General features: G+C 65.8%; 3 protein-coding genes across 3 annotated transcripts; 1 reads left to right on the top strand and 2 right to left on the bottom strand.

Moving 5' to 3' along the window:
* The first annotated feature begins 2,972 nt into the window (after positions 1-2,972).
* On the top strand, positions 2,973-7,425 carry EPS8L3 (EPS8 like 3). Its single transcript, XM_042799934.1, has 18 exons — positions 2,973-3,013; positions 3,106-3,179; positions 3,255-3,319; positions 3,412-3,567; positions 4,349-4,498; positions 4,594-4,670; positions 4,932-5,068; positions 5,160-5,233; positions 5,326-5,437; positions 5,529-5,593; positions 5,966-6,117; positions 6,223-6,304; positions 6,398-6,435; positions 6,532-6,628; positions 6,751-6,873; positions 6,995-7,074; positions 7,179-7,332; positions 7,408-7,425. Exons 1-18 carry the CDS (start codon positions 2,973-2,975, stop codon positions 7,423-7,425), a joined length of 1,695 nt encoding a protein of 564 aa, XP_042655868.1.
* Positions 7,426-8,385: 960 nt separating this feature from the next.
* Positions 8,386-9,938, bottom strand: LOC116960224 (glutathione S-transferase Mu 5-like). Its single transcript, XM_032987134.2, has 5 exons — positions 9,908-9,938; positions 9,086-9,186; positions 8,821-8,916; positions 8,614-8,724; positions 8,386-8,481 (listed from the first exon to the last, which is right to left on the bottom strand). Exons 1-5 carry the CDS (start codon positions 9,936-9,938, stop codon positions 8,386-8,388), a joined length of 435 nt encoding a protein of 144 aa, XP_032843025.2.
* On the bottom strand, positions 9,086-15,092 carry LOC116960225 (glutathione S-transferase 2-like). Its single transcript, XM_042800217.1, has 13 exons — positions 14,720-15,092; positions 14,531-14,606; positions 13,987-14,051; positions 13,801-13,882; positions 13,576-13,676; positions 13,215-13,310; positions 13,003-13,113; positions 12,588-12,679; positions 11,421-11,531; positions 10,283-10,358; positions 10,095-10,159; positions 9,908-9,989; positions 9,086-9,186 (listed from the first exon to the last, which is right to left on the bottom strand). Exons 1-12 carry the CDS (start codon positions 14,753-14,755, stop codon positions 9,956-9,958), a joined length of 945 nt encoding a protein of 314 aa, XP_042656151.1. The 5' UTR covers positions 14,756-15,092; the 3' UTR covers positions 9,086-9,186; positions 9,908-9,955.
* Between the last annotated feature and the right edge of the window lie 62 nt (positions 15,093-15,154).

Raw genomic sequence — 15,154 nt, 5'->3', positions numbered from 1 at the left:
GGGAGAAGCCTCCGAGCCCCTTCCCGGCTCTTCCCAAGGGGGTTGGTGGCCGCCGGGGACTTCCCAAGCCCGAGCAAGGGCGAGGGGTGCGCGGCCTGGCTGGGGCCGTGCAGGGAGACGTTGCCTCTGGCCGGGAATCAAGGGGAAAAAAACTAAAAAAATTTTTTTTTATAATATTTCTAGAGCCGGCACCGTTCCCAGCTTACCCAGTGGGGTGACTGGGAGGAGCTGGGAAGGGGTGGGGCAAGCACCCTGTCCCTGCAGAGGGGTGGATGTGGATGGGCCATGGTCCTCCCTGTGCCATGGGTGCTGCCGGGGGTGGGAGGATCAAGCCCACCCCACAAGTGCCATAAAAAGCCGGGGAAGGAGCCGGATTCCTCCAGCCTGACGCAGCCCCCGCACCCCGGCCAAGCCCAGAGAGGCAGCAGGATGCAGCTGGGGAAACTGAGGCACGGCCGAGCTTGTGGCAGGGCTGGGGGTATTGGGGTGCTTGGGTTCAACCCTTGGGACGTGGCTTGAGCGCAGGGGGAGCTGGGGACACCCCAGGGTGCCCAATTTGGCGCTGAGCTGGTGCCACCAGCATCACCAGTTAACGCATCCTGATGGGGTTTGTTGTCCTCAGCGCAGGGACTTCGCTTCCTCCTCACGGCTCGTCACACTTTTGAGGTCACCCCGGTGCTGGGGACTGTCACCGGCAGGGTCCCAGGCATCCAGGAGCCCTGGGCGGTGTGGGGAGCCAGCAGTGACACCCCAGTTGCCTGCCTGCACGCCTCCCAGTAAGGGGTGCTGGGTGGACTGGCTCCCCACTGGGAGCGGAGGGGGGGGGGGGGGGGTGCTGTGGTGGCACTGCACCCCAACATGGCCCAGCGCTGGTGACACTGGGTGAACTGGAGAACAGCACAGGGACAAGCACCCTCAGCCAGCCAGCACCCACGATCCCAAACGGATCCCAAACGCATTTCAATCCCTGCCAGGGCAGGACAAGGCCCTCGGGGGAGGTTTAAGGGGGGCGTTTTGACCCATATCCCAAGAGACCCCCCCCCCCCCTTTTTCTCCTCAAACCTCTCCCCAACCCCCCCCCCTTCAGGCAGGGTGCCCAGTCCCTAAGGAGGAGGGGACAGTGGGACCATGTCAGGGGACCCCCCCCCGATTCCCTTTCACAGCAGTATATCTACAGGGAAGGGGGGTGCTCAGCTACTGGGGGGCTGTAACCCCAAAACTTCCACGGGGACCGTGACGCCACAGAGCCGGTGCCCACTGGTGCCCCCCCCCCCTCAAGAAGTGGCACCCAAAGGTCCCCGGTGCCGGGCGCATCGGGGACCCTGCACGTGTGGGGCCCTATAGATGGGGGACGGGGGACGGGGGCTGCACATCTGGGCGAGGGCGGGTGTCGCACATCTGGGGCCACGCGTGACGTGGGGGCGCACTGCCCCCTAGTGGCCGCAGGTGGGACTGCACCCTGCTCCTCCCTGACACGGGGAAACTGAGGCACGGCCCCAAGCCCTGCACCCCCCCCCCCGCTCCGCGCTCCCCGGGAGCCATTCCCAGCCCCTTCCCCCCATCTTGTCCCCTCGGTTCTGCTCGTACGTGACCACCGACGGTCCCCGAACACCCCCAAAGGGGTCTCACTGCCTGCTCCGTGCGATGCTCTTGGGTGCAAAGTGCTGGGGGTCCCTCTGGGGTGAGGCCAGTTTGGTCCAAAAACCTGGAAAGAAAATGGAGAGGGTCACCCAGGATGTGACAAGTTGGGGGGGGGGGGGAGGGAACACACACACACAGATGGGACCCTGCACAGCCAGCAGTGCCCTCGGGGACACAGTGGCCACAGCCCACCCACCCCAGGCTGCACCACGACCAGCCCAGAGAAGCCAAAAGTCTCAAAATTAACTCAAATCCCACCTCACTGTGCCAGGGGAAGGGGGGGCCAGTGGGTCACCCTGGTCCCGCGGACACGACTCCTGGCCAGCACCAACCACACTTGAAGCCACACAGTGTCCCCCAGCCACGGGGACAGATTGGGACTGGAGTTCTCCCCAGTGGTCCTGGGGGTGCCGGGGGACGGATCCTACAACAGGGACCCTGCGGGATGGACACCCAAGGGCAGGGGTGGGTGACCCCACAGCGCTGGGGACGGTGACCCTGCTGCCACCAGCCTGGTCGTGCCCCCGCGCGCCGGATCCGGCCCCTTCCTCGGCACAAACCACCCCGGGAGGGTTTTCCCAGCGGTGACCGAGTTTCGGGGCGAGCCCGGGGTTACCCACCGTGTACAGGCACAGAGGTCTGTGGGAGAGAGGGTTGGGTGCTGTCACACGGGACGTCACCAAAGCCCAGCCCCAGGGCTGGGGGGGGGGGGGGGCACCTATCTGGCCTTGGGGGGCGGGTTGGGGGGGGCCACTCTGCTTTCTCTGGGTGCCCCCGAGGCCAGCAAACCCTGCCACAGGGTGGGCACCCCAAGGTGAGCGGGGTGGTGGCGGCTGTGCCAGGTGGTTGTCCCCCTCCCTGTCATTGTGTGTGTGTGTGTGTGTCCCACACACACCCCCCACACCCCCCCCGCTTTGAAGCCAATGCCATCGGGCAAAGAGCAAGCGGGTGCGGTGCCGACGTCAAGCCCTTGCCCCCACCCGTGCCACCTTCCACTGCGCAATTCCAGCCCGGGCAGCCGAGCCAGCGGCAACCAGGATTGGGGTGAGTGGGGGCACCCCGGGACAGGGACCCCATCTAGTGAAATGGGGGGGGGGGGGAGGGGGGGTTGGCTCCGGCTGCTGGGTGAACGCTGTGGGGCTGGGATGGGGCAGGATGGCTGGGGATGGTGGGGGGAAAGGGGGTCCTGCTGGGGATCAGGGTGATGCTGCTGCTTTGGGGTGGGGGGTGGCATGGGAGGGTGGTTGGGGACACACTGGGGGCGACGTGGGGACCGTGCCCAGCCCAGGACCCCGTCACAGGATCGAGCCGCTCTCACTGCCCCCGGTAAGATGGGAGACCCCTTCGGCCGCTGGAGCAGCCCCCCGTTCCAGTGAGTATACCGGGGACCCCCGAGGGCTGGGTTTGGGGAGAGGGGACCACACAGCAGGGCGCAACGCTCCGTCTGTCCGTCCGTCCACCCAGGAGCGAATACGACGACAGCTCCCTACTCCAACGGTCCAACAGCTTCGCCCGCCCCAGTGGGAAAAGCATCTACAGTGAGTGAGGGCTGCACCCCAAACCCCCCCCCCCCCGCTCCTGTCCCCATCCCCTGACCCTGTGTGCCCCTGCAGACCAGCGCAAGGACTACAGCCAGACCCTGCTCAAGCCCCAAAGCGATTTCCAGCACCACGTTGAGGTAGGAGACGCCCCCACAAACGACCCCAAACCCTGCAACTCGCCGAGCGTGGGGTGGTGAGGGGGCAGCCGGTGCCGTGTCCCCCCCCCCAGCACCTGCTCACGGTGCGCCTGGAGAGGGAGATCCGCAGCGCCGAGGATTGCCTGGCGCGCCTGAAGGTGCTGGAGGCCCAGGGACGGGTCTGGGGGCAGGACCTCATCCTGCAAGTCAAGGACCAGGAATTGGTGCTGAGGGATGTGGAGAGCAAGGTACCCCCTGGCCAGGGCACCCCCAAAAGCCTGGTACTCCCCAGCTTGGCCATGGCACCCACTCTAGACCCAGCACCCCCATAAATCTGGTGTTCCTCCCGCTGTGGTACCCCCTGCAGTTCTGGCACTCCCATAACCCTGGCAACCCCCCCCCAAAAAAATTATCCCTTACACCCCCCGTGGCCCCAACACCCACTCCATGGCATCCCAGGAATCCTGGTACCCCCTTGCACCCCAGCATGCACATCAGCCTTTCAACACCCCCCCCACCCCCAGCCCTGGCACCCACCCTGCACCCCTAACCCCTCCAGCACCCCTTGGCTGTAGCACCCACTTTGGCTTTGACACCCACCCTGGACTCAACCCCCGCACAAATCCCATATTCCCCCCACCTATGGCACCCCCATAACCCTGGTACCCCCCCCACAAATCCCATATTCCCCCCACCTATGGCACCCCCTTAACCCTGGTACCCCACACACACCCTTGCACCCCCTCGGCCCTGACACCAACCACCACCCTCGCACCCCTATAACACTGGCACCCCCCATAACCATACTACCCCCCAACCCTTCCTCTCCTACCCCATGCCACCCCCACCTCGAGACTCAGCACCCCTAAAATCCTGGTATTCCCCTGGCTCTGCCACCCCATAACCCCACAACCCTGCAAACCCCCCATGCCCTAGCACCCCTATAACCCTTGCACCCCCTTAGCCTTTTACCCCCCACTAGCCATTCTGGGGGGGCTCAGCACCCCGTTCCCCCCCCCCCCCCTCCAGGAGGAGCTGGAGGCTTACCCGCTGGGCAGCGTGCAGGGGTGCTCGGCCGTGCTGGACGTCTGCGGCTACAACTCGGTGTTGACCGTCAGCGTGCAGGAGCAGAGCCCCCCGGGGACCAGCGTCCTGCTCTTCCAGTGCGAGCGTCTGGGGGTAAACCCTGAGCGGGGGGGGGGTGTGGGGGTGTGGGAAGTAGGGCGGAAGCATCCCGGGATGGGGGGGGGTTGATGGTGGTGGGTCTGTACCAGGCAGAGACGCTGAAGAGCAGCCTGGAGAAGCTGGTGACGCAGTGGAAGGAGGAGCAGAGGAGTCATTATGGGCAGAGGTAAGGGGGTGCGCGGCCTGATTCTCCCAAGTTGGGGGGGGGGGGGGGGGGGCAGAGGGAGGGTCTCTCTGTGGATGGGGGACAAGCCTCCACTGCCCCCACATCCCCCAAAGAGTCCCCCCCTCTGTGGGTGCAGACCCCCTTCTGCCTCTTGCTCCTCCCTCACCCTCTGGAGGGGTGGACCCCCCCTTTTGCCCCAGTACCCCACCTCCTGGCTCAGCCCCCCCCTCAGCTCCCCCCTCCCCATCCCTCCTTGCCCAGGAGCAGCCTGGACATGCCGCCGGGTCCGGCCCCCCGGTATGTGCAGGGTCCCTACAGAGCCCCGGAGCGGTGGGCAGAGATCCCCGAGCCCGATTTCCACGCGCCCCCCCAGCGTGGGCTGCCCTCCTCGGACTACAGTGAGTCTTGGGTGGGGTTGGAAGTGTGCCTCAGTTTCCCCAGGAGCAGGGGGGGAGGAGTGGGGTGACGGGGAGCCTCTGCTGTCACCAGGCTTGCAGGACACCCAGCAGCTGCCGTGGACCAACCCCCCAAGCCAGGTCACGTCCAACGTGGACCGAGATGTTGTAAGTCCCACCCCCCACATCCGCCCCACCTTAGGTGGGGACACCCCAGCCCTCCCCACCAGCACCCATCGGGTCCCATCCTGCTCCCACAGGAGGTCCTCAACCACGTGCTGAGCGACTTGGAACTCTTCGTGGTCCAGCTGAAGACAGCCCTGGGCTTGGTCAACACCACCAACCAGAAGAAGAAGAAGATGAAGAACAAAGGTGATGGGGGAGGGCTGTGCCCTGGCGGGGGGACAGGGCGGGGGGGGGGGGGGGCCATCCCGGTGCCAGCCCCCCCTCTCTGCCCCTTCAGCTCTGCCCTCCAAGGATGAGTACATGGACTTTTTCCAGAAGGTGAAATACGCCTTCAACCTCATGGTAGGTCCCGTTGGGCTGGATGTGACCCCACGGCTCGTTGGCACCCCCGGCATGTCCCTGCCCACTCCGCTGCTGGGTTGGGGGGCTGTGGGATGTGTGGGGCCGGGGGGGGGGGCTGCGTGGGGACACCCTTTCACCCCTTCGCGCAGGGAAGGACCCACCAGCACATGCGGGAGCCGGACCCCTCTGAGCTGCTGCATCTCATCTTCACGGCCCTCTCCTTCGTGAGTGCCCCCCGAAACGGGTCCCAACCCCCCACCCAGGGGTGAGCAGCGACCTTTCTCCCCCCTCCCCCTCCCCACCCCACCCCCCCCCATCCTAGGTGGGGGGTGGGGGGCAGGTCTGGGGGTGCTGCTCCATCACTGCCCGCAGCAGGTCCTGGACCACTGCCCCAGCCCCAGCCTGGCCCCGGCGGCGGAGGCCCCGCTGCTGGTGCCCGAGGCGGTGGAGCTGCTGGAGAGGACCCTGCACCAGGATGACTACGGCATCTGGAAGACCTTGGGCATCGCCTGGAACAAGACCAGGTGGGATCCGGCCCCCCGAACACCGAGGAGGGGTGGGGTTCGGCCTTGGAGGGGGGTGGGGGGGGGGTCACACCACCCACCTTGGCTTTCTCCTGCCCCTTGCAGAGCAGAGTACCCCAACGGCGAGCTGGTGCCCCGCTACATCCCCGTCTTCTCGGACGGGTGGCTGCCCCCTCCCGTGGAGCAGGTATGGCCCAGGGGGGGCCAGGACAGCCCACAGCCTGCCTCAGTTTCCCCAAGTCGCTCCCAACACCCGCCCTTCCCTCTGCTCCCCGCACAGTCGCCGCTCACCGGCCGGAGGGACGATCCTGGCCAAGTGTAAGTGCTCCCGCTGCTCCATGGATGCTGAGGGCTGGGGCAGGATTTAGCCCCTGGCTGCGTGTTGATGCCCCCCCACCGCCCCCCCATTTCCAGGGCCCACATCCCTACCCAGGGGCTGGTCCGAGCCCTGTACGAGTTTCAGGGCAGGAACCCCCAGGAGCTGAGCATCAGGATGGGGGACACGCTACAGGTAGAAACCAAGGGCCAACCCCCCCTCCATGCATGTTCCTGAGGAGGATGGAGTGGGGACTCCGCGCTGGGGGTCCTGGAAGGGGGGTGACAGCCCCCCCGGCTTGTCTCCACACCCCTTAGGTCTTGGACCAGAGGAAGAAGTGGTGGCTGGTGCAGGACAGCCGGGGGGTGAAGGGCTATGTCCCCAGCAACATCCTGGAGCCCTTGGGGCAGGGGCACGGGGGGGGACACAGCACCAGCCAGGTGGGTGCCCCCTCTCCCCTCCCCTCCCTGCACCCCCCCCTCCTCCCCACCAGGACTGGGAATGGGGGGGGGAGGGCAGGGGCCCACCCCGCTGTCCCCCCCCCCTTGTCCCCTGCTCCAGGACAGCCCCCCAAAACTGCACCCCAACTCCTCGCCGGCGGAGGTGACAGCCTGGCTGAAGGACAAGGGCTTCTCACGGATGTAGGTGAACCCTTGAGCCCCCCCAGGCTGTGTGGCTTCACTTGGGGGGGGGGGTGTGGTGTGTCAATGCCTGCTTACCCCCCCGACGGTGTGTCCATCCGCAGCACGGTGAGGTGCCTGGGGGTGCTGGGGGGGCACCAGCTGCTGCAGATGAGCCCGGAGGAGCTGCGAGCCGTCTGCCCCGAGGAGTGGCGGCGAGTCCTCTTCAAGCTCTCCTCCGTCAGGACGTCCCTGGGGGTGAGGGACCCCCGGCCCCACGCCCCCTCCCCACCCCGAGGCTCCCCCCACCACCCCCCCAGCCACCCACCGCTTTTCCCTTCCCCTTTTCTGCAGATGGGCCCCAAGGATTGAGCCACCGTGTCCCCAACTGTCCCAAATCCCGCCTGGCCCCCCAAGACAGAGAGCCACTCCTTGGGGGGTTAGGGGACACGTGTGTGTCCCTCCCCCAAAGCAGTGACACGAGGCTGCTGGGACCACCCTGCTGTGTTGGAGGGTTCTTGGGGACCCCCCCCCACAGAGAAGTGGGGGGCAGGAGCCCCCCCGTGGGGGACGGGCAGCATAAGTGTGTGTGCACCCCACAAAATGTAAAGCGATTGCTGTGGAAAATAAAGAGAGTGACAGCACGGGGGTCTGCAATGGGGGGGTGGGGGGGCACCCCACTCCCCGTGTCACACGTGGGTCACCCTGGTGGGGCAGGGAGGGGGACATGGGGCTGCACCCCCCCACCCCCTCATGGGGACCTGCCCAGCAGCACCCAAGGGGTGGGTCCCCATCCCAGGCAGCCCCCCCACCCCGGTGGGTATGGGGGGGTGGGTGGCGGGCACTAACACCACACACACACCCACACCCACACACCCCCCCACACACCCCCCCACACACACCCCCCAGCTGCCTCGTTAGCAGGCAGGAACGCGCTAATGAGAAGGGAGGGGGCATGGGGCTCCTTTCCCGGGGGGGGGGGGGGGGGGGCCCAGGGACAGCACAGGGCTGAGCTTGTGCCTCCCCAAACCCCAGCCAAGCCATAGAGGGGGGGGCAGAGTGGCTGGAGCTGTGACAGTGCCTGCCCCCCCCCACTCACCCCCCCACAGTGGTCGTGGGCCAGCTCAGCGCACCCCCCCCCCCCCACTCCAACCCCCCTGCCCTCACCCCACGGGGGCTCAAGGTGCCACGTTAAAAACACTTTATTGTGTTGGGGGGCTTCACGCCAGCAGTGCCCACCCCAGGATGGAGGGTACCGGAGCTGGGGGGAGAGGGGTAGGACCTCCCCCCCCCCACCACCACCCCCGGCTCCCCTCGCCCCACGCCGAGCCCCTACTCCTTCTTGTTGCCCCACTTGGCCATCTTGTTGTTGATGGGCATCTTCAGGAAGCGGCTGGACTTCATGTAGGCAGCCACCTTCTCCAGGGCCTGCGAGGGGTGGGGTGGGGGGGCAAGGGGAGCGTCAGGGACCTGCACCCCCCACCCCACCCCGGGGTGCTCTCGGGGGTTGGGGTCCTTCCCCAGGGAGGGGAGGGCAACGCCCGGGGTGGCTCAGCTCACCCCAAAGCGGTCCATGAAGTCCTTGAGGTTCTTGAAGGGCTCCAGGCACTTGGGCTCGAAGATGCGGTTCTGCTCCAGCACGTCGAACATGAGGAAGTCCACGAAGGTGAGCTGGGGACGGGGACACACACACACACACACGGTGAGGACCAGCCTGGGGACAAGCCCCCCAGCCCTCACTGCCCTGCTCCGGGGCCCTGATGGTACCTTCTCCCCTGCAAACCACTTTCTGTCCCCCAAAAAGTTGGAGAAGAGCTTCAGCTTCCCCGGGAGCTGCTCCAGGTAGCCCGGCTTGAGCTTCTCCTGCAGGAAGAAAGGGTGGAGGGGTGAGGCTGGGCACCCCGGTGCCCCCACCCCAGGGGACATCCCTGTCCCCAAGTGGGGTTCCTGATGCTGATACAACCCGAGGCTCGGGCAGGGAGGACCCTGGCATGGGTACGGTCACCCAGCACCGCAGCACAGGGACACTCACGAAGTCAGGGTTGTAGCAAACCATCACCAGGCTCATGCGGAAATCCATGATCTGGTTTTCCAGCATGTCTACACGGAGGATCTCCTCCTCCGTCTCACCGCCTGCGGTGTGGGGAGACATCAGCGCTGGGTGGGGGGCCCCCCAACCCAACCCCAACCCAAGCCCAAGCCCAAGCCCAACCAAACTCCAAGTGCCAACCCAACGCCAGATCCCAACCCAAGCCCAACTCCACGTCCAACCCAAAAACCCAACCCAACCCCAAGGCCAAGCCCAACCCAACTCCAAACCCCAACCCAACCCCAACCAAAGGCCAACTCCAAGTCCAACCCCAACCCAAGCCTAAAACCCCAACCCCAAAACCCAACCCAACCCCAAGGCCAAGCCCAACCCAACCCCAACCAAAGGCCAACTCCAAGTCCAACCCCAACCCAAGTCCAAAACCCCAACCCAAAAACCCAACCCAACCCCAAGGCCAAGCCCAACCCAACTCCAAACCCCAACCCACCCCCAAGGCCAAGCCCAACCCAACTCCAAACCCCAACCCAACCCCAACCAAAGGCCAACTCTAAGTCCAACCCCAACCCAAGTCCAAAACCCCAACCCCAAAACCCAACCCAACCCCAAGGCCAACCCAACCCCAAGTCCAAGTCCAACCCAAAAACCCAACTCCAAAATCCAAGCCCAACCCAACTCCAAACCCCAACCCAACCCCAACCAAAGGCCAACTCCGAGTCCAACCCCAACCCAAGTCTAAAACCCCAACTCCAAAATCCAAGCCCAACCCAACTCCAGACCCCAACCCAAGCCCACCCAAGCACTCACACATCTTGTGCTTGCGGGCGATGTAGCGCATGATGGCGTTGCTCTGCGTCAGCTTGGTGGGGCCGTCGATGAAGTAAGGGAGCTGGAGGGGACATCGAGGCATGGGGCCACCAGGGCACGTGGCCACCAGGGCGGCCGCCCCCCCATAACCCCCCCCACCCCCCCCCCCCACCTCCAGACCACCTACGTTGGGGAAGTCCAGCCCCAGCTTCTCCTTCTCGTTGATCCATTGGCTCTTGTCGTAGTCAGGAGCTGGAAAGAGAAAGGGCCGGGGGGGGGGGGGGGGGGGGGCGTGGTGTTGGGGGACACCGTGTCCCCACCAAAAGCCACAGAGCTTGAAGGTGGAGTGGGGACCCCCCCTGGCCCCCCCCTCACCTTCCCCGCAGCTGTAGAGCTTGTCCTCGTAGGGCGTCTCGGTGTACTCCAGGAGCAGGCGGATGGCGTGGGCGAGCTGGGCGGGGGGGACACACACACAGGGATCAGTAACCCCCCCAAACGGGGAAACTGAGGCACGGAGGAGGGCGAGCCAACCCTCCACCCCACCCCCCCCCCCGCCCAGTACCCCCCCGCCCCCGCAGGCACGGGGCACCCCACAACCCACTGGGTTCCCCCCAAAAGCAACGCGTGTGTGTGCATCCGTTCCCCCCCCCCGCCACGTGCAGGGGGATCCCCCCCGCAACACCCGAGGGACCCTCCCGGCGCCCCCCCAAAAGACCAGGGGGACCCACAGCCCCCCCTCACTAAAAGCAGGGGGAGCCCCGTGCGGGGGGGGGGGTGTGGGGTGCAGCCCCCCCACCCACTCACGCCGCGGATGTCCCAGTAGCCCAGCACCGCCATGGCCGATCGCTCCGCTCCCCCCGCGCAACGCCCCCCCTCGCGTTAAGCCCCGCCTCCTCCTCGGGGGCGGGGCTTAACGCGGGGCGGGGCTTGTCTTAAAGGGACAGGGGCCTGGATGCAGCTGGGGAAGCGTGGTATTCCCCAACCCCCCCCCTTCCCCTCATCCTGGGTGGGGTTCCGGGGTTCCCCTGTTTGCATTGGGGTGCTCCTTATCCTGGGGCCTCTGCGACTCCCCCCTTCGCCCTCCAAGCACCATGGGGGTCCCCCTTATACTGGGGGCTTGTGGGTTTCCCCCCTTTGCATTCCACCCCCCCCAAGCTGAATGGGGATCGCCCCCCCCACCCCCCCCGATTTTGGGGAGCACGGCTTCCCCCCAGCCTGGATGGGAGCATTTTTATACTTGGGGGGTAGGGGATCCCCCGCCTTGCAACCCCTCCCAGATACCTGTGGGCCCCCCTTTATTCTGAGGGGCATGGCCCCCCCTTGGGCCTCACAGTGGGCATGGGAGTCCCCTTTACTCTGGGGGCTCTACAACCCCCCCCCCCCCCCCCCCCCCCCGCTGCATGGGGGCTCCCCCTTACCCGAGGGGGACTCCCACAGTCCACGTTGGGGTCCACTAGTGATCTGAGGAAACATTAACCCAACAGCCCCCCCCCCTTTTTCAGGGGATGCTCACCAGACGGCCTCCATCAAAGGACGGTAACTCCTTTGCAATGGAGTGAAAGAAAAACTGGACGGGCCATCTCTGGTACCTCTTGTCCTTGAGATAAGAGGGGAACTAAAACTCCTGAGCCATAAAGACAAAGAAGCTGCAAATTAGCCCGGACCTGAAGGACAAGGTGTACGCGAGCACAGGACTGAGCTTGCGCAGCAGTAAGGGTCGGCTGGCGAACACCGTGAAGAAGACTACGAGCCTTCATCTGCAGACCCCTGCCCACGACCACCAAGAGTCACTGCGCAGGCGCAACCGGGAGGGATTTGGGCCGGAGGATATGTTAATGATTTCTCGGAACTAATTGTAATATTCCCTCCCTCTCCCTGGAGTTGTGATGCATATGTTTTAATGACTATGTAACGTTTTACACAATAAAAAGGAGCCGCTTTTCCCTCCAGGGAGAGTACGCTTGTGGAGGAGCTATCCCCCATGCGCCCAGCGCTGAATAAACATACCTACTTTATAACCTTCCTGGTTGTAAAGTCGTAATTCCGCTCGTTGCTAGTCCTGGGAAGGGCATGAGCCCCACTTTGATCCCCCCTGTCTGCATGGGGGGACATGAGGCCTCCTTTGCACCCCTAAAGCTGTATGTGGTCCCCTTTATTTTGGGGGGGGGGAGGGGGACGACACACGTGAGTCTTCCCTGGGAGCTCCCTGGACTGCATTGGGGTCCCCCTGGCTTTGGAAGCAGGGGTCCCCCAGTCTCCATAGGGACCCCCTTACCCTGGGGGCATGGGTGCCTATGTGACCCCCCCCTAAAGATGCACGGGAGCCTCAGTATTCTGGGGGGCATGAGAGCCTCCCCCTTTGGGCCCCATAGTCTCCACAGGGGGGTCCCCCTTATCCTGGGGGTGAAGAGGGAATGTCTTCCCCTCTGTCCCAGGGTGCAGGAGGGTCCAATACCCCCCTCCTCTGTTACCGCCCAAGAGTCACCCCCCACAAAGTGGGGGGTCCCTACAGCCCCCACCCTTCCCAGCACCCCGCAGCCCCGTGGCGGCTCAATGCACCCCACGCAGCAGCGAGACAAGGGGGCAGCAACCCCCCCCCGGTTTATTCTGCAGGGGAGAGGCCTGGGGGCCAGGCAGGGGGCTCGGGGGGAGTGGGGGGGGTGAGGGGCACCCCGCTCACTCCTTGGTGTTGCACCACTGGGCCGTGCGCCAGAAAATGGGGGTCTTCATGAAGCGCCCCGACTGCATGTAAGCAGAGATCTTCTCCAGCGCCTGCGGGGGGGAGACGGGACAGGGATGGGGACAGGGATGGGGACAGCGGGGTGTCAGGGGTGGGGACAGGGATGGGGACAGGGATGGGGACAGCGGGGTGTCAGGGGTGGGGACAGGGATGGGGACAGGTATGGGGACACCGGGGTGTCAGGGACAAAGATAGAGACGGGGACACTGGAATGTCAGGGATGGGGACACTGGGGTGTCAGGGATGGGGACAGGGGCACTGGGGGGGTTGGGGATGGGGACAGGGGCATCGGGGTGTTGGGGAGCGGTCCGGTGACACCGGTGACACCGGAGTGTCCCCAGGAGGCCCCCCTCACCTCGAAGCGCCGCAGGAACTGCCCCAGGTTGCCCTGCAGCTCGGGGCACTCGGGGACGAACATGCGGTGCTGGTCCAGCACGTCGTACGCCACAAAGTCCACGAAGGTGAGCTGCGAGTGGGGTGGTGGGGTGGCGGTGGTGAGAGGGGAGGCGTCAGCCCCCCACAAGGACCCCCTCCCCCCCCAAAACTCCCAGCACCCCCCCAATCTACCTTCTGCCCCGCAAACCACGGCTGGGAGCCCAGGAACCGCGACAGCTCCCGCAGCTTCCCGGGGAGTTGCTCCAGGTACGCCGGCTTCAGCTTTTCCTACATGGAGGGGCGGGGGGGGGGAGAGCTGGGTGGGGGTTGCCCCCCCCCCAGCCCCAAGGGACATCACCCCCCTGACTGAAACCAGGTATGGGGTGCACCCCAATGCACCCCCATGTGCTGGCTGTGGCTTGATTTCCCCGTGTCCCCAGTGTTGGGGACAACACCCCTGGGAGTGAGGGGGGTGGGAGGGGGGGGGTGTCCACCCCCCTCCCCGTGCCCCCCCCCCCCCCCCCCCTTCCCAGAGAAGGTGGGGTGAACTCACGAAGTCGGGGTTGTAGCACAGCCGGATGAAGCTCATGCGCAAATCCATGATCTGGTTCTCCAGCATGTCCACGCGCAGCAGCTCCTCCTCCGTCTCACCGCCTGCAGGATGGGGGGGGGATGCCAGTTCCCCCCCACACCCCGGGGACACCCCCCCACCACCCCCCCACTTGGTGCTGTGACCCCTCCCTCCACCCCACCCCACCCCCCGGCTCCCATCACTCACACATCTTGTGCTTGCGGGCGATGTAGCGCAGGATGGCATTGCTCTGCGTCAGCTTGGTGGGGCCGTCGATGAGATAGGGCAGCTGGGGGGGGGGCAGGTTTGGGGAGGGGGGCTTGTACCATGAGGGGGTCAGCCCCGGTGCCCCCCCCCACCTCCCCTCCCCCCAATTCCCCATCCACCACTTACATTGGGGAAGTCGAGGCCCAATTTCTGCTTCTCACTGGTCCAGTCGCTCGGGTCGAAGTCAGGGGCTGGGGGAGGTGGAGAGATGGGGGGAGGCACCCCTGGGCCCCCCGTCCCCGCTCATCCCACCCACAGCAAATTCATGGGTGGAGGGGGTGTGCAGTGGGGGGGGGGGGGGTCGCCAGTTTATCCCAGGAGCTGCCATGAGTGTGTCCCCCCCACCCCCAGACACCCTCCCTGGGCAGATAAAGGCGGACACTGAGCTGGGGCCAAGGTCCAGGGCCGGGGGGGGGGGGGGGGGGGGGGGGGGGGCGGGGAGGGCAGAATTGCCCCCCCAGACCTGGCAGGAAGGGGGGGGGGGAGGGCGAGGAGGGGGCAAGAGGACACGTTACGCTTTCGCCCTGCAAAATGGGGGTGTTCCTTCTCCTTCAGCTGGTTTCTGACGCAGCACAAAGCGGGGTGACAAGGGTCCTGGGGGGGGGGGGGTGGGAGGGGGAAGGGCAGACATGGAAGGCGGTGGGGGGGCACCCCGCTTGCCCCCCCTCACCTGGGCCGGGGCAGTACTGTCGCTCCTGGTAGGGGGTCTCCGTGTACTCCAGCAGCATGCGGATGGCGTGGGCCAGCTGGGGGGACACAGCACCCACGTTTTTGTCACCGACCCCTCCCCACCCACCCAGGACCCCCCCACACCGTGGCACCCAGCCCACCCCCCACCCCCCCATACACACACACTCACCCCGCGAATGTCCCAGTACCCCAACGTAACCACCATGGTGGCACCCAGCTCCGGCTCTGTGGGGACACAGGGACAGGGGTGGAGGGGCCGTGTCCCCGTGTCCCCGTCCCCCCCCCCAGCACCCTCCCCTTTCCCCTCCCCGCTCGCGTGACCGGGCGCAGGCAGGGTGCCAGGGCGTCCCACTAGCTCTGTGGCCAGCGCTGCGGCTACCGCCCGCCGCTCAGGATCCGGCCCCCGGCACCCTGAATCACTTTGGGGACCCCCCCCCCCATCCCCAAAGGTGATGTCCCTATGACGGCAAGCTGTGGGGCCACCCTCGTGCTGCCTCAGTTTCCCTCTGGGGCCGTGATACTTCCCCCCTCCCTCCCCCGCCACACTTAAATGTTAACTATTTTACTTAAATACTTTATTTTTCATGCTTGGTTGGTTTTTTTA

The sequence above is a fragment of the Tyto alba genome, unplaced genomic scaffold (assembly GCF_018691265.1).
Source record: "Tyto alba isolate M040663 unplaced genomic scaffold, T.alba_DEE_v4.0 Super-Scaffold_30, whole genome shotgun sequence".
NCBI classification, from domain to species: Eukaryota; Metazoa; Chordata; class Aves; order Strigiformes; family Tytonidae; genus Tyto; species Tyto alba.
The sequence above is the reverse complement of the archived record's forward strand: the minus strand, read 5'-3'. Positions and strand labels throughout refer to the sequence as shown.

Coding starts and splice junctions, on each gene's coding strand:
- LOC116960224 (XM_032987134.2), bottom strand. CDS start 9,938: ATGCGCTACATCGCCCGCAAGCACAAGATGT. Junction 8,917..9,085: donor TTTGCTACAACCCTGACTTC/GTGAGTGTCCCT, acceptor TTCTTCCTGCAG/GAGAAGCTCAAGCCGGGCTA. Junction 8,725..8,820: donor AGTGGTTTGCAGGGGAGAAG/GTACCATCAGGG, acceptor CCCCGTCCCCAG/CTCACCTTCGTGGACTTCCT.
- EPS8L3 (XM_042799934.1), top strand. CDS start 2,973: ATGGGAGACCCCTTCGGCCGCTGGAGCAGCCCCCCGTTCCA. Junction 5,438..5,528: donor GAAGAAGATGAAGAACAAAG/GTGATGGGGGAG, acceptor CTGCCCCTTCAG/CTCTGCCCTCCAAGGATGAG. Junction 6,629..6,750: donor GGATGGGGGACACGCTACAG/GTAGAAACCAAG, acceptor CACACCCCTTAG/GTCTTGGACCAGAGGAAGAA.
- LOC116960225 (XM_042800217.1), bottom strand. CDS start 14,755: ATGGTGGTTACGTTGGGGTACTGGGACATTCGCGGG. Junction 13,883..13,986: donor TGGGCCTCGACTTCCCCAAT/GTAAGTGGTGGA, acceptor CCCCCCCCCCAG/CTGCCCTATCTCATCGACGG. Junction 10,160..10,282: donor GCTCTACAGCTGCGGGGAAG/GTGAGGGGGGGG, acceptor TTCTCTTTCCAG/CTCCTGACTACGACAAGAGC.